The following is a 24,619-nucleotide window of genomic DNA, read 5'->3' on the forward strand; positions in this document are numbered from 1 at the left end:
AGAATACCAGGGAAATAAATTCCAGAGTGCGACTTCAATAAAACCCCAGGACTTATAAATAAAATCATGTTCTATATCATGTCTCAAATGAAGCAGGATTAAAAAGAGGGGGAAAAAATAACATTGAAAGTTAGAATGCAGCCCTGGAAATAACCCAAAAACTTGCCACAGTTCCCATATATATGGAAGGGGTCCAGCATAAACAACCTAACCCTAACCCAACCTAAACAAAGCAAAGTTACCCATAACTTAGGGACAAGTGATTTGGAAATACATCTTTTCCAAGACACTAACAAAACTCTAGTATTCATTTTGTTTAGTGATGGATTTCCATTTTTCAGTTAGAAAATACACTCCAACAACTGAAATAGCAAAACCAGTTGATTTTCTTTTCTTCCTGAAATTCACCTTATCTCTTCCAGTAGGGAGTACAAGAAATGCATGCGGGTTCCTTTTTTATTTGTTTAGTAGCAAACTGAATAAAGCTGCCAATGTTCTTATAGAACCTGGTGTAATGATATAGCAGTATACCAATAGGTCTTCAGCATAAAAAGAAATTCATATTTACTTAAGATTTCCACCCCTAAGGTAAATCCTGCAAGACACTGCTAAAAAGATGACAGCAAGTAGGAGAAAAAAGCACATACTGTCTTAAATAAACTGCACTTAACAATATTTTTAAAAATATTCAAACCACACAGCTCTCTTCAGAGGGGTCGTAAAAAGAACGAAGAAAGGTCACTAAAGTATTTACAAACTTGTTTTCACACAGGAATCAAAGTATTACTGTGTTTTCCATCTGGGCTTTGAAAGCCATTAAGTGAAATTAATTATTCACATTTTGTTCTTTTTCTTCCAAACACAAGATAGATCTTGTCTTGTTACCTCAGCAATACTGAATACAAAGCTATCCCTTTTCAAAAGTAAACATTTCATAATACCACCTTGTAGATTTTATCTTCTTGTCAAGAAGAACTAATATTATTTCTAAAGGTTAATCTTTCAGTGAGCCTCCTACTGCTCAAGGCACTAACTCAAAACATATCAGAGGTTTCTCCAGGTTTTTAAATGTTTAAGTTCAAATACTTTAATTCTCTCTTTTTAAAACACTGTTGTCACAGAGCGTCAAACAATGTGAGAACAGCAAGGATCTGCATAATTTGCTTTTTCTTTTTTACTTCCACATACTGTGAGGAACCAAGCAGGGAAGTCCAGTTGAAACCCCAAGCCTAACAAAACTTTCAGCAGAAAATGAGAACTGGGTCCAGAAAGCCCTTAAACCACGTGAAAAACAAGCAACAGAGATGAAACTAAGAACAAGGAAGCTGCTGGTTTAGCAATGTTTTGGAAAGCTGTGACAAGAAACCTATTTTCTAAAATAAAAGTGAACAAGCAGATAAACTTCTGATTAAAAAAAAAAAAGAAAGAAAGAAAAAAAAAGAAAGAAAATAACTGCAGGCTGTGAGCTAAACATGGAAAGAATGACTAAGAGCCTTCCAGGGAAGTGCACCCGGTACACGAGGGTTCCTGCTCTACTCTCGAGGTTGTCAGAGCTGCTTTCTGCAGCACAGGGCACTGGGGCAAATGAGGGCCTGTCACCAACTCCTGCTCTTTTCGGCAGGATTCAGTGTCCCAGCCCGGGCTCTCTGTGCCGGGGGGCAGGAGCAGTCCCTGCGGTTCCCCTGCGGGCCGCACACGGCCCCGGCTCGGCCTGAGCTGTCCAGGGCGCGGGTGCTGAACGGGCCCGGCCCGGCCGCCACTCGCCTGGGCCGCCGCCTCCTCCTCCTCTCCTCGGCCTGCACACGGCGGCTATTAACCCCACACGAGTTATCCCCGATGACCAGTCTTTTGTTAATCCTGTTATTAAGTGCAGTTAGCCAAATACCACAAGAATGGTACATATTCATAAACGAGGTCTATCTTCTGCAGCCAGGCCAGGGTCAAGCCCTTTAAGTTTTTACTCTCAGCCTTAGGCCGAGATTCATGGCTTAAAGCACAAAGATAAAAACTTTTTTTTTTTTTTTTTTTTTTTTAACCAGGATGATGAGGTTACTTACTTACATGCAAGTATAAGAAAAACCCCTGAAATCCTCCTCTATTTATACAGCACAAGTGCCAATTTGTATAAACAGTCACAATGGTAACTTTCATCTGTGTTATGGAAACAGCTCTTTTACAGCCCAAACAGCTGCTTTTAGTTTTAAAGAATAATTGCTGCTGGCTTTCTTGTTTACACAAGAAGCAGCAGCTTCAAGTTTACTAGCTAACACAAACAGTAACACCAGATAACTCTATACACAAGCCTGTTTTCAATGAATTCCCTTATCAGTCTATCCTCCTGAATCTCACTAGGCAGGCAGCCACTGACAGAAACAAACAACGTATATTTTTAAAGACAGTTACTTTATTGCTAAATGTTGTCACCTTCATTACCACCATTTTTTTGTCAGACACACCTAGCAAATTAGAGCTTTCTACAAGCCAAATTCAAAGTAAGAGGCTATAAAAATCGAGAGGTACTTAGTGCAATAAATGTCCTTTCAGTTACATTTCAAGGCCATATGCATCATTGAAATTGTAGCTAATAGCTAGCAAGAGTCAAGTACAATTAGAAAGGAAAAAAAGATCTCTTCATGATTGTAATGAGAAAAGAACTATCTGTTAGAAAAAAGGCAACAATTGCAAATTTTTGCATTCAAAATGGGAAATCAGTTGCAAAACAGTAAGAGTAATTTTCTTATTAGGAATTTTTCCAACGGTCAAATTAGTTGTCAAAATAAAATACCAAAGAAATTAGATGGTTTTCCACTAAGAAATTAAGAAAGAATAAACATCATCTGCTCAGCATGGACTAAACCCAGCTGATCCCATATTCCAGTGCTGGTAGGAACCCCAAGGTCTCTTCATGTGCTATGAACATGAGAGAGACTTTAGCCCACACATCACACATTAAAATTAAATCTGTCCTTACAAGCCCTTTTGCATAAAGTTTTTGGAGAAAAGTCATTGTATGTATAATAATCTAAATATAATAATGATTTTTTAAATGACGAATTATTTTCCAAAACACACTGTGAAAAAGGAAAAAGCAATGTTTAATTATTGCTTACAACTACAACTGACCGAAACAGCTGGCAAAGTATCTTTCCTCTATACTTACTTCTCTGTGTACAAGTACTTGTGATATTTGTAATCCTCAGTCAGAGGGGTCAATTGCCATAGTATTCACTGACTTCCAGGGTTAGGAAAGCACCATTAAAATTTACTTACAATTTATGAGTTTCTGCAGAGGCCTACAAATCTAACAATTTAAGAACACGAATACTGAGACTGCAGAAAGAACTCCTTCCCCTTCAGCAGAGGAAGAAATCCTTGTCAGTTATAGACGACAATTCCTGACAAATGGGATTATGCCCTTCAAGGTAGATTTGTGAGCAAACAAGAAGTTCTGCAGCAGCAAGACTCACTGACTGGAGTAAAGCTGTCCTCAAAGTGTTTTAGCTGTACCAATAGCTTAAACACATTGTACCTAGTACATTTATCATCATTGCCTGAAGGAGCATGAGGCTTAGTGTGTCAGAGAGAAACTACAGGAGGGAAAATAAAAGAAAAATAAGGTCCTGTCTTGAGGCTTTTCTTCCTTTCCTGTTTCTATCTGAAATTTCACATGTCTGAAATCAAATCACAAGTGTGTAATTTCGTAAATTTACAAATCCTTAAGGCATAAACAGAAAACCAATAGGATTAGAATTTAATATGTTGACATTTAAATTCCAGGCTATAGTGCCTTGTGCTAGATGTACAACCTATTTACATGGTTAGCTCTTTGAGGGAGCAAGTTTAATCAGTTTTAACTCATATGTGGTTCAAAACACTGCTAACAAAAAGCAAAATTTACATCACAATTTTCAAGTTTGGGGAAACGCAAATTAGAAAAATTTGAATTCAAGAAAATACCTATTAATAGATACCCTAAAACAAATAATATAATCAAAATGGCCTCTTCTCTTTGATACAGAACTAATTATCTATTTCAGTAGGTTTCTCTTCAGGGTTATTCCTCCCTTAATAATACTGAGATACAATTGCTAGATAAACGTAGGATATGATAGTAAAAATCCAAATTATACATAATACCCTAAATTATGTCTTTTAAGAAAAGCAAATAAACAAGTCCTAAACTCAAACACTGATCTTTTTAAATGTGAGAATTTTTAGGATCCAGCTAAGTTAGTATTTCTGCATATTTATTTTTGTTTTCAATAGCACTACAGTTATTAATAAAGGTATTGCAAGTAAGATGACTCATCCACACACACAGAAAACAGCAAAAGGGCAGGGAAAAGGAAGGAAAAAGGAGAGACTCTCAATAATGACCCAGAGCTTTAGTGTCACAGGACCATAGCGTAAGAGAATAGAAATAACTGTATCTGTATCCATATCCCCGCATCCCAATTCCCTCTAAGTAAGAATTCCCTCTAAGTAAGAATGCAACAAACACCACCATTCCATTCTTTCTTGCTTACAAGTTTGGCAACCTTGCCAGATGATTCCTTTTGAGGTTAACATTTCCTGAGGTGCTTACATTTTTCACTTGTTTTAATTCTGCATATTTGTGAATAGTGCTGGGCCAGGAACATGTTGAATACAAACATTTGTTTATAAACATATTTCAAAGAATGCTTGCATGCTACAGCTAACAAACTTTTAGGCTGCCATGGGACACAGCTATTTAACAGCCCAGAGATAGTGCAAATCCATGATAGAACAATGATGACAAACAGGAGTCCCTAGAGGTGCATCTTACAACCAGTATTTTTCAGCACTTTGGAAAATACAAGGGTATTGGCAAACTGTAGTTTTGACCACTGGCTAAATAATTCTTTTAAAAACTTGTTAAATATTTGCCCTTTTAACTTGTTTGTTTAAGCACCAAAGCAAAAGATTTCAAGGATCTTTGTTGTGGTCCTTGCTTTTAGAATAATTAACATTAATTTCTGCTATTTCTTACAACTCCTGGCAAAAATTATACTCTGAATAATTTTATCAATGCTAAGTATGCCTTGACTTATATTTGTTGTAACATGGCAGCCTTTTCCTGCAACTCGTTCCTTGGCTAGTCAATCCCTAAAACCGAATCAACAATGGACAGAAATTAAAAATTAGAATGCTTTTGACAACCCTCCATGACCTCAGATTCCATGACCACATAAATCTGTGTGGATAGGAACAATCTCAACATTGCTGTCATCCAAGCTCTCTTCAGAGAGGCTAATTCCAGCTCACTTTTCACAAATTAATGGATTTCCCCAACATATTAAATGGTTTAATGTCAATAAATTACATCATCTAAGCTTACAATGCTTTCAAACATTTCTTCTAAACAAAGCTTTAAAGCAAAACATACAATCATTAAATATATGTAAAAGGCTGGTTGGCTGCACACCTCTAGAGCAGTCACATGTACCAGCCCAACCCACTAGGAGGAACTTTTGCCCTCCAGCTCCAAATGTGTTCATCATTAGAACTTCATCAAATGAATTTGCTCTGACTTCATCAGCTGAACACAATTGTGTGCTTTATGACTGGAGAGGCCAAGCGGAGACACAAAGGGAATAACCTGGGCTGAACACGTCATCCACTCCCGCCCTTGCACAATGTAAAACACATTATTTGCATTAGCTTTCTTATCCCTTTGTTTGCAGCAAAACTAGTCCCACATTTCCAAGGAACATTTCCTCCACTCCCTAGTTCTGTGCTGTCACTGGATCTTGATCTTATCAAGTGCATGAAAACCAGTTTATTTTGGTACACAGTTTATTATTCTAGCAATGGCATTTGTATTTCCTCCAAACCAGAAGCTATTTCAGTACAGTATTTTATGTCAATAATATTTTCAACACTTCATTTTTTTACATCCATGATTATGAAGAAGCTCAGTATCCTGTGTCTTTGAAAACGTTATCACTTACAAAACACACAAATTCACAGATCTGGCACATTGGGATATAAACTAATCCACCAGCCAAGCTACAGCAAATATGCATTACTCTTCAATTAATTTTAACTGTATTTCAGTCTTTAAAAAAGCAAGGCAATGCCTTTACACTTGTCATCTGGTATTTTAATATTAGATATCTAGTATGCAAATGTTAGGACAGCTGAATTAGATATTCAAAGGGTGTTTCTTTGATAGCATGCAGCCCTTTTCCATATGCAAATTTCATGCTGTTTTCATTCATGTGCTGTTTTAGTAGATCATTTCTTTTCAGCCAGCAACAGCTTTATGGCACTACTGCAGGGGCAAAACAGGTATTTTATTTCTTTACACAGCGCTTTAAAATTATACACATAGTTTTACAATTTTGCTTTATTATTTTGGAATTGTAATTTGTTAATAGATTGCTAGAGGTTTGATAAAAAAAAAAAACCAGGTCATCTTTACTCTCCTTTGTACTCAGGCAACCAATCTACTTGCCATTCATTGAGTAATACTCCCAATATAAAAATAAAACGGGTTTCTTTCCAAACTGATCTGACCGCCTCTAACAATTCTGCCTCTAACAACTACACCCACATGCTAAGAGAGTGAAAAAAACCCTAAAACTCAAACACTTAAACCAGCTCTAATCTACAACTGAGTTTGAAAAAAATCACAGCATTGAAAAAATCAGAAGGAAAGTTGCGTAGCTAACCCTGTATTTGGGCACTTCATGCCTGAACTCAGCCATACCACCTTTTAGAAAACTTCAACACAATCAGCTCTGAAGATGAACCATCATTATCCAATCTAAGATATTATAGGAGTCCTGAGCCACTCATACACATGCAAAGTAAGCCTTCCAATATTCAGAACACAGGTGTGTGATTTTAAACTCATTCTTCCCAAAGGACACACACAAGAAAATGGACAGCAAATTCTCAAGTCTGGCCTCTTAGGCTACTTCAGTCATCCTTGCTATGTCGCAAAGACACTGAGAAGGAAGAGAACTGCCTCACAGAGAGAGCAAAGCAGTTAAATGAGCACAGAGAACTACATTTTACTACTGTCATTGTTCTTTACGATCTGAAGATTGTCCACCATTATCTCTCTGACATTTGCTTAATTGATGATGCTCTGATCTATTTGGTAGTAGCCACAGCATTTTCTTAAGGAAAGCAAGATTCTTTTTTCCCAAACTGGAACTTTTATCCATATTCACACTGAAGAATAAAGGAGTGATACTCTTCATTTCACAATAAGTAAAACTTCTGAGAGCTGCAGGAAATCAGGACTCAAAGTAACATGATTTTCAGGGAACTATCTAAGATTCTCGACAGCATGACAATCTAGTTTGTAAGTTTTCTGAAAGACTATTGCCAGATTGGTCCAGATTTCATTAAAAAAAAAAAAAGATTCTCAAAGCACTGCTTATGTGTTCAAGCAATCTGCAGAAAGCACCTCTGAGCAGACTTTTCTTTTGCTGCATATGGAAAAATGCACATCTGTTAATGCATGCTATGACAGTTTTTATTTTAGCAATATAGAACAACTGCATTTAGGTTATACTTGGTACAACTCAGGAAGAACCCATCCTTCAATTCTGTGTCAAATTCAACACTCAAAGACAAATGCATCTATTTTAACAAGACATGGGATCCTCCCGTTTTTGCATTGAGTCCTGTAAGCATCTTAACTATATTTCAACTCAAGAAATTGTATATATACACCTATATTTCAGGGAAAAAAAAAATTGAGGAGAGTCATAACTGAGCTTCATTTTTTTTACCAGAGAATAATCCTTATTATTAACCTTATGGAATATGCTAGCATTGGCATAATAAAAAGACTGTACTTTACTAGTATTGACAGTATTCCATATGCTCAAGTAACCTCCCATATCTAAAAACTCCACCTTCAACTTTTAAAACCATAATGAAAATGCAGTATAAATCAATCTGACATAAGGACTAATTATGGGAGCCTGACTAGGAAGTGTTTTGGAATACCACTAGTTTTAAAAGTAATTTACAGATAAAATTTACTAAATAATTGTTTTATATAAATGACACTTTGTATGGAAAGCCAAACAAATTGTAACAGCTTGCTTCTCCTTGCCATTATTCTTAGGTGAATTTATTCTAAGTTACTAGAAGACACGCAAAGTGCATGCCAGATGAGAACTCTCTATTTATAGCACACTAAGTCAGTCAGCAAACAGAATGTACTAAAAATATCCCCGATGGTATGCAGCACACCCACCCTTTGGGGACTGTGCACAGGCTGTGGTGGTCTGATTTTGAGACAGAGCAGACGAGCAAGAAAACAGCCAGCTAGGTCAGCTCCTGAAGACAACAGAGTGGTAACAGTCAAATCCCACACAACACTCTCGTGTGTTCTGTTTGGCAGGCAGACAGACACCTCGAGCCCTATGAGATTTTCCTGCATGCTTCCTGATCTCTCCAGGTCAATACTATTCAATTTCCATGCAGAAAATAGAAGCATGTCCTGAGTGAAAGAGAGAACCAGCCTCATTTGTCCTATGGCTTACCCTCCTGTTTTTGAAAGCACCAGGGATCTGAAGCCTACCAAACAACAGAGGTCAAAAGCCTCTGGATGCACAATGAGATATCCTCCTCATGAAAGTCACAAGGATCATTTACAAAGGAAAGATGGTCTTGGGAACACAGGCACTTGTTTAGGAAATATCTATCTAGATAGACAACAAAACCCACTCTCCTAGATGCTTAAGATAAGCACTTCTGGTTTTACTCAGGTAGTTGTGGTTTTATACAAATAGTTTACTTTTGATTGAAAAGATGCATGTCTTTAAAGATGCTCCAAAATAGAAACTCAGAGCACCCAAGGATTTCTCACTTTCTTTTCACGGGTTAAACATCTGCAAGAAAAACATGCTCCATTACCACAGTAAATGAACACAATCTGTTGAAATGACCATACACCTCTCCTGAAACTAATTAAGCCATTAATGAGCAGTAGACACACTGCAGAAAAATCTTGAAAGTCATTTCAAATTGGTTGCATGCAAATAGCAAGGAAAACCTACCCCAAAAATTTCACAGCTTTATTCAAAACTTAAAAGTTTCCTGCAAGGCTAAGAGAGCAATTCAAGAATGTTTGCATGATGAAGTTTTCCATAAGCAGCTGGCAAGGACAGGGGAGGAGAGCTTACCCAAACAGATGCATAGGCAATATGTTTTAAAAATAGTTTAGAATGTCCAGCAGTGACAAAAGGCTTTCTTTATGAGACAAAGAAATTACTTGGGAGGTTGTTGGAGACTAGCCTGCAATTATATGACAGACCATGAGGAGAGACACTGTCAGAATATCAGGGTTGCATAGGTATTCAGAAGACATTAAATAAGAGGAAGGCCTTTGTTTGAACTGGCACTGCAAAGGTTCAATCAGGCATTATCACTACCTTGATAGCCAAAAGAAATATTTATATATGCCATTACATTAGGCTGTTTCCTTCAGATGGTTAACTATTTACATTTCTCCCACAGTGCTGCCATTTTTTATTATTTAGCTTCTCCTAAACCCTTTTGTTGACCAAGCAGGAAGAGGGGAACAACGCAGGGGGGGACAACACTTGGAAAAAAAAACAGAGCCTTTCAAAGATCCCCTATCACTCATCTCAGCCTTTACTTCACTGCCCCAAGGTACTCATCATCACAGAGACCTGTTTCCAACTGAAGGAAATGAAAGATGACTCCCAGGGACTTCGTGAGTGCCATCAGAAGACTCAAACAGTTCTTTTAGCTCATTTTGTCCAAACACTTAACATTTGAGACTACCAGCACTCTCTTGACTGAGCTGGAGCAGGTGGCTGGTGGTGTTGGACTTTTTGCTACGTTTTCTTGTCCCTGACTCAGGAGAGTTTACACCTTTGCTGCCAAACCAGGAACTGTGTACTGCCCACTGAATGTACACAGGAACAGAGCAACTCAACTAAACACTGGAACAGTGACATTCTGCAAAGGGACTGGATTCCTCAAACTCATCAGTCAGAACAGACCTTCTAAAGCTCATTATCAATAGACTTATCCTTGGACTGCTCTCCTAGCACAATGGATTTTTCAACCTGTGTTTTACTGAAGGGGATGCTAATGTATTTACAAGTCCCCCATATCTTCAGAGACTGAAAATGTGGCTGTTCTCTCTCTCACTTTGGTGTCAACTCAATGATCTAGCTGAACATATCTATTCCCAGCCCCCACCAGCCCTGTAACAAGGCACACTTCCCAACCTTTCTCCCAGTTCAGGGGGCAAAGACCTCAGAATGCCCCTTTAGCTTGCAAAATGGGAGCAGCACGAAGTCTGAAGTGTTTCAGAGTTTCATAATTTCTCAAAGCAATAGTACTTGTGTCATACTGGAAGAGAAGGGCAAGGAAGTGACCAAAAGACAGTTGAACCTCAAAAATACATCCAAATGTATCATATAACTAAACAGATCTGATGGGAAACAAAACAAGATGTGGCCTTCTAGGCAGTTTGAGAGACATCTAAAAAACTCTTCTGAGAATTCACATCAGTGTTCTACTGTTATCTGCTTCCCACAATCCAACTAGGAATTCAGGTTATAACCTGAGGCTGTCATAAACTTTCATTTATAGAATGAAGAATTCATTCATTACTTGTACTATTAGCACAAACAGATGCTACTACAATATACCTACAAGGTTCTACCCATACTGTGTTATGTACATTCAGTAGCTGGTGACAAATCCTGCACTGTAAAGCATTTAAAAAAGGAAGTCAGGTCATTATTTGGCTTAAAAAGGACCTAACAAACTTCCTTCTCCTAATAAAGTTGAACAGATGCAACCTTATCTCCAAATCATTACTCCCAATCTTGGCATAGGTATGAAGGCTGTTAACAGATTTTAAAAAAAAATAGTGTTGTCAGATACAGCTATCTGTAAAAACATCATATAAAATGGTATGTGGCCATATACAACACAAACTGAGATTCTGTATAATATTTGTACAGTCTCTGCTCAGTCATCTTGAAAGAAGAACTGATGCGAAAATTTTAAAAACTCAGTATATTTGAGTTTCTGCTACCTTCAGCTGAATTTTTATATATTACTCACTAATAGAATCTTAATGACGAAACAAAACAAAACAGAACAAAAGAAAAAAACAGTTTAAAGACATAGTTGTCTCACAATTCCCAAATTTGAACACCAGGATACTTATACTAGGTGTTTTTGCCAAGAATTCTCCCAGTTATGACCACCCAGAAACAGGAACATAAACATGAAGAGGGTTCTAAGGAGCTGTCAACACTTTAAGTGATGGAAGTAACACATCAGCAGTTATCCAAAGCAAAGGCCGTCCCAAAAGTCCATTTTTAGCCGAACCAATTGCATCACTGACAAAAACAAGCTACATTGTAACTACAGTGGTAGCTTTGCTGCAGGGCTGATGAGTATGTAATCTCTAAAAACACAGTGGAAAAAACTAATGTGAATCTGGCCCCATGGTACTCAAGGCCAACTCTTCTACACATAACAGAAGGTAAGAATATTTACTTTGGGGCTGCAGGAGAGGGGGAAGTCCCATTCACTGAGGAACAGAGCAGGGAAACTACTGGTCAAAATTCCCGATAAGTGTTATCACCTTTAAGGAAGCTGGAACTTGGCACTGTGTTGCAAGAAAGCTCTTGAATGTCACGCACAGGTTTGGCCTCTCTGGGAGTGCCGTAAGATCTTATGGAATTTGGGTCTCACTCTACTTAACGCCCTAAGCCTACTGCAGGTGTGCTCACAGCACAAAGTTAAACACACATATACATATATATATATATCTGTATTTCTGTGAGACCAAGGCCCTGATTATTGAGTGAACTCAACTCCCCCCGAGATGAGACCAAGCTACACAGCAGGATTTATTTGCTCCACTGCATGCTGTTCATAAAAGTGCCATAGCCTGAGGTCAGATGGGAACACGAGACCTTCACAGCCAGGAAAGGCTGTCACTACTACAGCTCCTACAGGCAGTAACTGAACAAACTTGCCAATATATTAACATAAGTTTTATATTCTCATTCAAATGGTGCCTTAACAAGCTTAGTATAGATTTAAGCATGTTACATCTGAGGGTTAATATTTATACATTACTTCAGCATGCAAAACAGCTCAGTAAAAGTGACAATAGAATGTAATTCACTGATGGCAAATTAATTACAGTAATTTAACAAATGCAACACCCACGTGGCACTGACTGACGAAGCCAAGCAGTATACCTAAAAACATAAATAGCTGGAGATTTGGTTCAAGTTACAGAAAGTATCCTTGTTCTTCTTTTTTTTTATTTTAATTTTCACAGAATTGCTATGCTAATTTTCACTATTAATTTTGGCAGTTTTCAGGATAAAAAGAAATAATTCAGCTAATTTGCAAGTTACAAAACAAAGGAGGGGACTTCAAGCATGCTCAAGATACACAAGATAAATGCCAGATACCACACCTAGACATGCTTGAGCTAGTTACCATCAGGACAAAAACAATGCTTCAAGTTATTTTTCAGAATGCTGATGCTATTAATGTATGATTTCCAGTTGGGCTACTTTTTCCAACCATGTAGTTATTACAAGGAATCAAGAAAACACAAAGCATGCAACTAGAAAAAGATGGCAACACAGAGTGGGATGTGCAGTAATGTATCATCAACATCACAAAATATTTAAATTGAAAGCAAGAATAATGCTTCCAAGTGAGGCCTTCTTCACAGGTGTTGCAGTATTATGATTAAGCAGTTATTCATCCCACTGAGATAGACTGTCTTTATGTGGTCACAAGATAGCCATGGATCTATTTGCTTCCTCACTAAAAATCTTACTGTATCTTGAAACTTGCCAGTTTTACTCCTAACATATGGCAGTCCTTACTTATTAGTGAGTAGATGAAGACAGTGTATCCCTGCTGGCACTCCTCCTGCACTGGTAAATGCAACAAGCTCTGCATCACTCCAAGGACAAAATACAGTGTAGTACAGTAATTTAAAATTATTACATGCCATTGAAAAGTAAGATCAAATTCAGAGTTATTCTGAAGAGATCTCCCTGCACCTGAATACAGCTTCCTAGGTTATTAATCCTCATCACTTCATTTACATTTAATCCACTCCCTCCTGGCACCAAGGCAAGTTGCAGTACAGTGTTTAAGCACAGAGGGGGGAAAAAAGTTTCACTTTTGAGCAACAATTGGCTACACATTCTAATGATTCCCCTGTGCTTAGCACAAGCTGTGCAATACTCCATGAGAGCACATCCTTTCATCACTAGAAGAAACACATGCACCTTCTTCCCTCTCAAGGTACTCTGATGGTGTAATGAGCATCCTTGAAACAAAGCACTCCTGTCCACCAGCTGGGTACTATGAGAATAGGTATGTTTTCTTTCTTAGAGGAAAATATTTCATTATAAAAGGGTTTGACAGCTTTCTGTTGAGGTTCAACCGCTGGGACAAGACAGTTTTAGAAATAGGAAGTAACAGCTATGGTGTCTTGAGGTCACCACGGCAGAAGCAGCAGGCCATGTGACAGAAACCTCGTGTAGCCTGCGAGGGTCAGGCTGCACACTCTGCTTTGGCTAAAACCGGGGGAATTACAGAAAACGAGAAAGCCAATCTACTACAAATGGTATTCACAAATGGAATAATAAGAATAAAGAAACGTAGAAATTTTACATTAGCCTCTTGTTTTCCCCCCTAAAAAAACCAACCAAACAAAAAAAAACCACAAAAAAAACTTTGGGGTATTAAGTTTATGTAGGTATATATATTTATATATATATATATATATATGTGTGTGTGTATTAAAAATGTCAGTTGAAAAATACAACCATTAAACAATAAAATTTGTGCAGTGTTTGACCTATATGAGCAGCCTTTAGAATGAACAGTACTTAAAGGAGCCAGCAACTCTGAACGCAGCTGGCAACTAACAAGATGATTTCCTTCAAGGTAAACTTCAAGGTAAAAAACACAGGCAGTAAAACGCTCGTCACAGCCCAATTAATCTCGGTAGTGCAAGACAGACAAAAAAAAAAAAAAAAAAAAAAAAGACAACGTGCTCCACCGTTTAATGTGCTTCTGGAAGGGCCTCAGCTTCCTGGTTATTTCAGAGTCTAGCCGAGTGTTCCTCCTGCCTCAAAGCACATGTGCCCATCCTCACGGCTACAGGGTGCTGCAAGCCCGTACTCCAGCGGCACGGACAGCTATCCGGCTCTGCTCATCCCTTAGAGGGTGCATCAACAAAGAAACTTACTTTAACTTCTGTTTTTCCGTACCGACTTTCTGTACAGAGAACCCGAGAACTTAGAAAGAGGAACAAGCCATCAGCCATACAATAATCAGCGCCTAAAGAGGGGTTTGGTCCGATTTTAGAATAAACGGCGGAGACACATGATCCAATTAAATTCTAATTATGTAAGTAGTAGGCAAGAGTATTTACACAGGCACTGATTACAGCTATTAGAGTCTAAAGTCGCCGGCCGAAGAGGCTCCGCTTCCTCCCCGCCGCCGGGCTCGTTTCATTTTTAACCTCCCCGTTCACAGCTCTCCTCACACACAATAGGAGACGCCGGCCCCAGAGCCTCTGGAGGGGGCTCACACAAACCCGGACGCCAGCCTGGAGGAGCCGCAGCTCTCGCCGGAGTGATGATTCATTACCCGTCCCACCTCGGAGCCGGGAAAGACCCTCCACACCCCGTCCCACCGCCCGCAACCCCGGCCCCGCAGCACCGGCACAGGCAGACAATGCCTCCCGCCCCGCCAGTGCCCTTACCTCCGAACAGGTGCGGCGAGAGGTGCGCGGGCAGCGAGCCGATCACCAGCCGGGGCCCGCCGGAGGAGCCGCCGCCGCCGCCGCCCCCCGCGGGCCGCTCCCGGCCGCCCTCCTCCGGGGTGCTGCTGACCGAGTCCTGCGAGCCGTAGGGGCCGCTGCTGTGGGGGATGTTGAAGGCGGACTGCGCCGCCCGGGCCCCGGAGGCCGTGGCTCCCCCTAAGGACCTGCTCCGGGGTGCCGACCCCGCGGCGCTCCCCGCCGCCGCCGCTCCTCCGGCCGCCGCGGCCGCCGCGCCGCCGGCAGCAGCGTGAGGCGCCGCCGCCAGGTGCGCGTAGCGCCCGCCGCCGCCCGCCGAGCGCCCGCCGGTCCCGTTAGCGCCGCCGCCGCCGCTGCTGCTGCTGCTCGAGGAAGGCAGATCCCCGCCCGAGTACGCCCGGGTGCGGCCATTGGCGGCGGTGGGGCTGCTCTGCTTCGCGCCCATGGTCCCGCCGCCGCCTGGCGCTGCCCGGTGCCCTTCGCCGCCTTCCCCGCGGCGCCCGGGGGTGGTGGCAGTCCGGCCCCGGCGGGGGCGATCCGAGGCGCGGGTCGCGCCGGGGAGTGGGGAGAGGGAGCTTCGGGGGAGGGGGACGGGTCGCTCGGTGGGTCGGTGCGGAGAGGGGAGAGCCGCCCGCCGGGATCCGGCTCAGCTGGCGGCCCCGGCGCGGCCGCTGCCGGCGGGTCTGGGGCGCCACCATGAGCTGCTCGGGACGGTGCTGGCTCCCGCCGCGCGGCCGCTCGGCCCCGCCGCCGCTGCTGCTGTGCCCGCCGCCGCCGCGACCGCCAGCGCCATCCTCCTGCTCGTCCGCCGCCGCTGAGCCCTGTGCGGGGCACCGGCGGCAGCAGCGCCGCCGAGGCCGCTCGCTCACCCGCGGCGCGCCGTGCCCGTGCCGAGGAGGCGGGAGGGGGCGGTCGCCCCGGCGCAGCCGCTCCTCTACCGTGTCGCCATGCTGGGGGCGGCACCAGCGGGCGGGATGGGGAGCGGTTACGGCGGGCGGGGGCCGCCGCCTCGGCTGCCCCCCCGCGCCCAGCGGGAGACCGGCCCCCGGCGGCGGCGGCGCAACGGGCCCGGCCCGGCGGCTCGCCCCGCCTCCCGCAAGGTGCGGGACAGCGCCAGGTGAGGCCCGCGTGGCCCCGGCCGCGCTCGCCCGGCAGCAGGGAGAGCTCCCGCGACGGGGCCGCCGGCGGGACAGAGCACGCACAGCACACGAGGGCAGCTCGCTGTCCCCTCGCCCGCGTCCCGCGGGCTGCCCGCCCGCCCGGGCGGCAGAGGAGAGGCAGACCGCCGCCGGCGGAAGGCGAGCGGCCGTGCCCCCGTGTCCGCGCTCCGTCCGAGCCCTGGCAGGTGGAGGAGAGGAGCGGCGGTGCCCTCCCGTGCCCTCCCGCCGCGCCGCCGCTCGGTTCTCCGCCACTGCGGCTCCAGCAAACGCCCGGATGCCCGAGCTCGGCGCCTGGGCCGCGGCTCGGCGGGACAGTGGGGGAAAGGGCCGCTTGCACCCCTTGGGATCTCTCCCGGCTTCTTGGGAATTCAGTTCACTCTCTCCCGGCCGCTTGCACCCCTTGGGATCTCTTCCATCCCTGACTGTTTGCTGCGAGTCTCTGTTCTCCGAGAACCTGGATGTACCAGGAGACGTGTGGACATATCGAGAAGCAGGACTAGAAGGACGAAAATCTCTGACACCTTTGGTTCACAGGTGATACAGGAAAATCCCTGTATACCCTAGTCTCTCACTCAAAGTCACGTTCTTTTACAGGAGGATTAACTAAACTGTAAATTTCATCCCAGTGAATAATACCCCTGTGGATAGCAGGCTCAGTTGCTACACAGTATCATAACAAAACATTCAAGGACATACAAGTGTTTTGTGCCTTGTTTGATACTGAGTGTCACACACATTGAATTTATACAAACGTGATTCCTACAGTCGGTCCTCTGAGGAAACTGCTTGTTTTTGTCTGCTCTAAAATAGACTAGGTCACCATGAAGCAGTGCATCAGGACTCTGCATCATAGTCTCTCAGTAGGGATTCCAGCTACATTCCTTCCTATGTCACAGTAGGACAGTATCCAAGCTATGTTATAATTAATACCATAAAACTGATCCAAACTTTAATTAAAGTACAAAGCATTATGGAGCATTACATTTACACTTGTGGCATCTTTGATGCTCCTTCTCAGATGTGAAAGGCCTCCTGTTCCCTCTCCTTTTGCCATGACTCTTACAACTCCATGTGGCATCAGATTCTGGCATTGCTGCAGCTCACAGCTGGGTCTGCAAGAAGAGGTGCCATGGCTGGGGTGGCACAGGAGGGTACTAGCCCTAACTCTTCCTTCCAACACCACTTTTCTGGATAGCTGAGATTCTGTGAATACTCTGAACCCCATTTAGAGAATGCTGGTGTAAACTGTTTGCCCGTTTCAGCAAGAGGCAGTGATTCCACAGCTGTCTCATGAAGAGTCTTTTGTGTGCTGGGTGCTGGGCAGACAGCTGGGGTCGATAATCTGCCGTCCCAAGCTATGTCATCCCCACTTGTGAATTATAAGCTGCAGTCTCTGCTGGCAGTGGTAGATACTCCAAAGTAGATCAATCATGAGCACTTTCTAGTTCAATTCCCTGCAGGAAGAAAATCAGTGTGGATATGCTGTCTGCTCTGCCACCACTGGTTACTTTTTAAATCCTTGTCCAGCTTCAGCCAAATCTCTCAGAGACATGAACATAGAAAATAAGTGGTTGTGTAGGAGACAGAGATTCTAATGTTCCCACAGAAAGGAAAGCTACTGTAGGAATTCCTATCCTGCTAGATTCCAGGAATCTGCTTGGGCAAAGGATGTTGCAAACATGACTCATAATTTCTGCTGCTCACAGAATGCCTGTGGCATGTTGAGCCCTATTGGAGCAGGGTTACAGGGAGCATGCTCAGAGTTTTATGGAGTTTTTAAAATTTCCACTACTGAGTGTTAGTAGAGCTGTTCAGCTGCTAGAATAAACAGCATATTGAAAATAGTATATTGCTACACAGTATCACAGCACTTTCTATATTTTTTTTTACAGTGGATTTAGGAATTGAGCAGGTATTAAATGCAGATCATATTTGACTGTGAATAATATTTTATTCAATTTAGAATTAAATTATGAAGTGTGTGATGGAAAAAAAAAAGCCCTACAAAAAGACATCCAGTTACTCCGTCTTACAGCCAGAAAGTTACATTTAACAGCATATGATATTTCACAGAAAAAAAAAAAATCACAACAGGACAGCCTGGGTTCCCTTCTCAGAGAGCATGACTGCTCCCTGTGCAATTTGATTTTCTTTTTTTTTTTTTTTTTCTTTTTTTTTTTTTTTTGTTTTTTTTTTTTTTTTGTTTTGCATCTAGGACATATTTGCAGCTCTCTCACTATCAAGTGTGAATCTAAACAAGGCACATCTCTCAAATAGCACCTACATCTTCAGGAAAAAAGCATGCCACGCCTCTGAGCCAGCTTTCTCCCCTCACTTCTTCCTGGTCTCTCTGAAAAATGAATAGAAATTTTTCTAGTCATGAAAATTTGCTTTATACAAGCAACAGTACAGTTAGGTTTTCAAGCTAACATTTCTTCTAACAATGTCTAATGCCTAAATGTCTATTAGCTGTCTAGTCTTGTAGAGGCAAGTATCTGGCACTGTAACCTCCACCCATTTGTTCATTACTACACTCCAGAAGTAGCTTGCCTAAAAACTTTGTAAGTTACAAAAGAAAGTCACTAGTGATGAGAGGAAGCATTGCAGAGAGAAAGTAGAATATCTTGCTACTGACCATACTTCTACAGATTTCAAGAACTCAGTGGAAAAGGAGATAGTTATATAAAAATTAACTTCTATAGGTCTATATGGGTGAATGCTGCTTTTGTTCCTGCAGAAACGTATCTAGGGAATCGTAGTCATACTTAAATAAGCACCACTTCTTCCTTGTCCAGGATAGTGGGAAAAAACTGGTTTAGACAGGCAAATATACTCGCTGTTCTTTGTTATAAGCTGCATACCTCCACTTCAGTTCTGGTTGCACCACTTTGTCTATCAGCACGTGAAAATAATGAACTTGATTCTTGACCAGTTTCCTTGAACATACCAGGTGACAGGTGTGCCCTAAGCATACCAAATTAGGTGTAAATTTATAATGTTGCACATTTTGGAAAATGTTTGTTGATAAATGGAACAGGGGCCTGCATTTTTCTTGACAGTGAGCTATGCAGACAGATAATTTCCCCTCTCCTCTCCTGCCCCCTTCTTTGATGCCTTTTAAAGGGACACTGAAACAAGGATTTAAGCAAGGTTTCATTACTAACAGAAGCATCTGACCCTGAACTAATAAAGCCAGCCAGGGTTTCATTCTGTTCAGAACCAATCAGACGCTCTGTTCTAAAGGAGAAAGCTTTGCAAAGTAATGGCATACCCTCATAACATACAGCTTAATTTTATAATAACTAGTGTGGGCTTCTAAAACCTTCTAAAAAGGTTCAGCCAGCTAGATTTTCTGAGCAGGTACCAGGCTTGAACTGCACATTCTTGTTGGAAGAAATCAATGCAGTTTTTACATTACTGTGTGTTTCACCTGTTTGAAAGAAATAACTCTGCACACCACTTCTGCACAGATAACTGAAAATAGAGACTTCTGATGTGTTTAGTTGCTCACAGGGAAAGCAAAACAGAGCTGTTTTATCCCCCTGAAATAAGACATGTAAAATGCACGTGCCTTAGATCTGTAGCTAGAATAAGCCATCCAGCAGATGAGGCTGTTTTATGTTCACATCTGTACACTGAGGGAAATGGGTCCCATATAATCCCTCTCAATGTGACTACAAACAATACATAAAGCTATTGTAGGAATCCCTTTAGATAGATTTTGGTGTCAGTGATGCTCCAGCTGGTGTCTGGTGTTTTTATAGATGCAGGGGACCCCATTATCCAGATTTAGATTTTTATTTGCATTAAATAACTCTTTACACATATTGATGTTAATCATATGAAGATTTGGGCACATGCTTGCACTGACACATGAAAAACAATTCTGCAACATGTTGAGATCAATCTCCATGGAATAAAAAACACAAGCTGCTTGTCAAACTCAAGGTTTGATTTCTAAAATTGTTTTGTAAATGTATGGTCATGCTCACAAGGTTAAGGAGGTTCACCCTTGCTTCATAAAAATTCCTTTGAAAGCCTTCTATCTTTTGTTTGAAGTTTATGGTTTTCTGCAGGTTCTATCACACTGCAAACAATATGCTGTATTTTGTACTCTAGAGTTGCCCGTAGAGAAAACTGATGTTCACAAAGAAGATAACTTAATCTTGAAAATAAACTGACATTTTGACTGGACTTATTGATTGACCATTGTGTACAGGAAGAAATACTTGGAAATAACATACCTGACAAAATGGCAATTTGTGCTGTGCACTTCATTACCACATGCTGTAAAGTAGTACTTTAGGAAATACACCTCAGTCCAAGATTTCTTATAGGAAAGGGCATTCACCCTAATAGTCACTATGCTGTCCTACACTCCAGTTGTATTATCATAGCCACTGGGTACCTGTGTAGGTAACCAGAGGCAATACCAAATGCTGTCCATATGAAATTACCTTTTTACTATGTGATCAGGCCAGCACTGTTACCAGTTCTGCCATAAACTGTATTAGTTTTACTTATTAAAAAACTGATATAGTTTTAGTTATAGTTGGTGGGGTTTTTGTTGTTATCAGCTTTGCATTAATCACCTCCCTGTGTAGTTTCCTGATCTTTCATGCAGTCACAACCCCACCCCCAACCCTCATTTTTTTACGTGCTTAAGAAACAAGAGAAGACAAATAGCTGCTTAGGCTGTGCCCATTTCTACACTGGAGGAATCTGCACCATTTCATCAATGAAGTGACATCGATGTTTATCTGGGCAAGGCATGACACACACATCTGTGGGCATGCCAGGCCGGGGGATAAAGCTGGCATGTAAAGGTGCCATCCAGCTCATTTTGCTGTTTCTGTGACTTCCGAGAGGGGGTGGAGGACGAACTAACAGATGGGAAGAAGCATATTTACTCTCTCTTGTCTCGTGTCAGTACCCAGCAATGCCAGCTGGGTGTGGATTTGGGAGTTGGGGGAGGACAATTGGATTGATCACCTTAAGCTCCCTTTACTCGGGCAGGGGGAAATAATGGTAGTCTTTCATAATGGTAGTCTTTCGAGGTATATCCCTGAATTACACTAATTTGTTTTTCAGTGCAGGGTGGGACCACAAAACCCTTCTGCACCTAAAGAGGCAGCTGGCTTAACAGAGAGCTCTATCTAGAGCAGTTCATTATAGTTAATAATAAGGAAGACACTTCAAGTCGTGACACAGTGAGAATTACACAGGTAAATCAGTTCTCAGAAGCTGATTGCAGGCAAAGCTCCTTTACAGGATACATCTTGCATTATTGATACAAATTCTTTGAATGCCAGACATCTATAGAAAGAGGGAAGTATATGGAAAATGGTATTACAGAAAAATAACAGTGAAAAATGTAGGAATGAGAGCAGGTGGTAGAGTCATGTGATATTAGACTTGCCAAGTACAATCTGTATTCTCTCAGGTTCTCTATTACCTACCAAATATTTCCTTAACTTCTCAGAGCCCAGAGGAAAAATGTCTCTGTCCTTATTTTTGCACAGTATTTGCTAATATTTTGCATTAATTATTAATTGATATTCTATGCCCCCCCTACTTGCAGTCTGCTGATAAGCCTAATAATGAGAAACAAAACCACATAGGAATGTTAAGCACAGCTGCTTGGGCAGTCACATGTGTCACAGTGACTTTGTGCAGCAGGAGTCAAAGGGACAGCAACAACCACAAAGTGCAGTAAAAGCTAGGCACACTCACGCATGTATCAGGATAATACTTCATTAGCTGATGCTTAGTGAAGAACACAAAGGCATGTAAGTGGATTTTTCTGAAGGCCTAGATCACAGCTACAGCAGTACGGGGTCAGGAGGGTGTCAGAGAGCCCTGTGCTCTCTGCCAGAAACGTTTTCTGCCCCGGCTTCTGTGCAGCACGCCTGCTGGAAACCAAGCATGAGGGTGCTGTAAAAGGCTCCATCTGTCGTGTTGGCTCACAGCCACTCGACAGAAGCCAAAACTCATGAACGCAAGAGATGAGAAATCAGAATTGTGAACCCACTTCCTCCTCTCTCTGCTTTCCCTTTCCCCAGTTTGTACTTCTCCAGGAGCAAGAGGAGCTGTGTCTTGTTCTAGATTGCAGCTTGCAAAATGAGGGGAGACAGGGTTCATCCATGTTCCTCAGCCTTCCCATAGCAAAATAGAGAATGAGGGACTTAAATTTCTTAAAGAAGCAAAATGCTTTCTGAAGAGTGGTAGAAACCAGTCATTTCATCACTTCAGAAAGCCAACATACACTTCCTGGCTGGTTGTTCTGCCCCAAGCTGGTTTCATTTCAATATTCAGAAAATGCCAGGCAAATAGTAAATAAAGTGCACCCTAGAACAGCTCTTGTCACTGCCTGGTGTAGCAAAACACTTCCAGATGATGCAGGATCTTTCTAGGCAGTAGGAAAGCAAAGACTCAACCTTGTCAGTAGGTTCTTGTTGAGATGAGTACACTTAGTTGCAGGATCAACCATCCCCATGGACCACTTGTGCAATGCTTTCTTAGCAGGGTCACAAATTATACAGGTAATTCAGAACCATTTATTTTTCTTTATTATTTTCTAAACAAATCTTTTCCTTTGGACTCATGATAACTCCTGTTTAACTCAGTCATGGTATGATCATAATTTAGATAAGGTGCTTTTACAGCCATATTAATCCAAATCAAGGACAGAAAGCGGTTCTACAATTTCCACATGGAGTTTAAACAGCAAAAAAAGACCTGTTTTGTAGAAAGCATATCATGAGGCTGGAGAGGCTTGGATTCATTCTGGATAGCATTTCTTTGTTGTTAAAGAAAACTTGCAGAGCGGTCTGGTATTGCAAGTCCACACTGACATCTAGTGCTGAAAAAATTGCACTAGCCAGTGAGGAAACAAAGAAGGAAAAAGGTGTTGGGTTAGGAATGAAAAATCTAAAAATATAGCAAAGCATCCCTCCTGCTTTATGAAAATCCCTGGCAGTTTGTGGGTCTGTTCTGTGGGCAGGAGCTGCTCTGTCTCCATGAACTTGGGTGCTGAGGGGGGATCCCTTGGGGAAATTCATGGGATACTGGGTCTGACAGAAAACATAGCTGCCCTGGCTGCACTAGAAAGCTGCTCTTGAGGTCATGAGGAATCTTGAGCTGTGACTTACTTTAAGTTTGTTTTGTAGCCACTGCTACTGTAGGACTTGGTGCAGATCAGCATACCTGATAGAGAACTGCTGCCAGTGGCCCAGTAATCTTGATGCTATAAACAAAGACTTCACAAGATTGAAATGTTCTTACCTTCCAACCTGAGAAGAGAATTTCCTGGCACTTTGGAAAGATTCCCTCTCTAATCTGTTTCTAGGGAAGAGGGGCATTTAAAAAATTTATTTTCCAGTGGCTTTTAGTTATTGATGTTCTCTTACCTCCCACTTCAATACAAAACATTCTCATCATTTTTACGCACACACAAAAATTTGCACTTTACAATTTTTTTTAACTTTACAATAAAGACTGTGCCTTTAAGGGCAAGCAAAGATCGTAAAACAAAATATTTGTGATTTTTTTATTGTCATTTCTACCTTCTGTGGGGAAGTAAAAAGTAATAATAATATACAGAATAATGAATGTTTTTCAGTGTCTTAGCTGCCAACACAGTTACTTCCCTGTCACCAGGGAAATGGTGAGATTAAAACCATGTGCTCTGTGTGCTTCAGAAGTGAAATATGCATGTCAGTGTTGTATAAATCATCAAAGGAGACGAGCAAAAGGACAGATCCAAAGCCACCAAGATCAATGGACTTTTTTTTCCCCCATTAAATCCCATGAGCTTTGGATCAGGTCCTGGCGGATGTCAGAGCTCTGCCAACCCCACAGAGAAATTGTAGTCCAAATGCTGGTGTGCTGTTTGGCGAGCCGCAGCTGTGAGGTTGGCAGATGTATCCTTCCTGGAGAGAATCCTGGTGCTGATGAGCAGGATTTCACAGTGGGACCCAGCACAGGGGAGTTCTTGTTTCTCTGCATGGAGGCAAAGCAGGGCCTCCCCTACCAGGGGCTGCTGTGTGTGAGAGCATCCCATTCCTTCAGACACACACTGAGGCACCCCAGCAGGCTGCATCTCCTGGTACTGCCTGGGGAGCAGCTCTTTCCTCCTCACTCACAGCACAGCAAGAAGCAACTGGCAGGATTTAGCCCTTACTGCCTTGCCAGTGTGAAACCTCAGAAGAAAATGTGACTTTTGTCCTGTGCATAGTACCCTTCCTCCCCTTTTACATAAGTACCCTTCCTCTCCTTATAATCAGAATCAGCCCAGGTGCTCAAACAGAATTTCTTCTGTCAGTTTTTGCAATTTTTTTTTTCCTGGGGAATCATGATACAGAAGTAAGCGTGTTGTCACATCTAGGCTGCATTTTTTTTTTTTTGCCCCTGTATTTTGTAATCAACAACAGTATGCAGATTTTAGAAGGGTTTTCAGACTTTTGCGTCTGGGCTGGACAGATTGGGATGTGCATGGAGGACTGGCAGACCCAATTAGACAGTAAATAGCGTAAGTATCTGTCAAAAAATAAGGCTAAAGCAGGAGAAAGCATGTGGCATCTCTCACTAGATAAGCGAGAATGATTGGCATATTCAGTCAGAAACAGTC

The 24,619-nt window shown here is 42.2% G+C and overlaps 1 protein-coding gene and 1 long non-coding RNA gene across 3 annotated transcripts in view; both read right to left on the bottom strand.

Moving 5' to 3' along the window:
• Window positions 1-15,716, bottom strand: part of ZNRF2 (zinc and ring finger 2) — a 53,531-nt gene extending 37,815 nt beyond the window's left edge. Inside the window, exon 1 of one of the 2 annotated variants that reach the window (XR_010360078.1) lies at window positions 14,795-15,716. Coding sequence is in view for 1 of the 2 variants with exons in the window: in XM_064415843.1 (XP_064271913.1) it covers window positions 14,795-15,275 (481 nt within the window). In the remaining variant the exon portion in view is untranslated. The remainder of the gene's footprint in view (window positions 1-14,794) is intronic. The other variant, XM_064415843.1, reaches the window with a different exon arrangement.
• A 756-nt stretch (window positions 15,717-16,472) lies between these two features.
• Window positions 16,473-24,383, bottom strand: LOC135298153 (uncharacterized). The gene is made up of 3 exons (XR_010360153.1): window positions 21,450-24,383; window positions 18,852-18,954; window positions 16,473-18,340 (listed from the first exon to the last, which is right to left on the bottom strand). It is a non-coding gene; the product is annotated as an uncharacterized LOC135298153 (long non-coding RNA).
• Between the last annotated feature and the right edge of the window lie 236 nt (window positions 24,384-24,619).

The sequence above is a fragment of the Passer domesticus genome, chromosome 1 (assembly GCF_036417665.1).
Source record: "Passer domesticus isolate bPasDom1 chromosome 1, bPasDom1.hap1, whole genome shotgun sequence".
In the NCBI taxonomy this organism is placed as follows: domain Eukaryota; kingdom Metazoa; phylum Chordata; class Aves; order Passeriformes; family Passeridae; genus Passer; species Passer domesticus.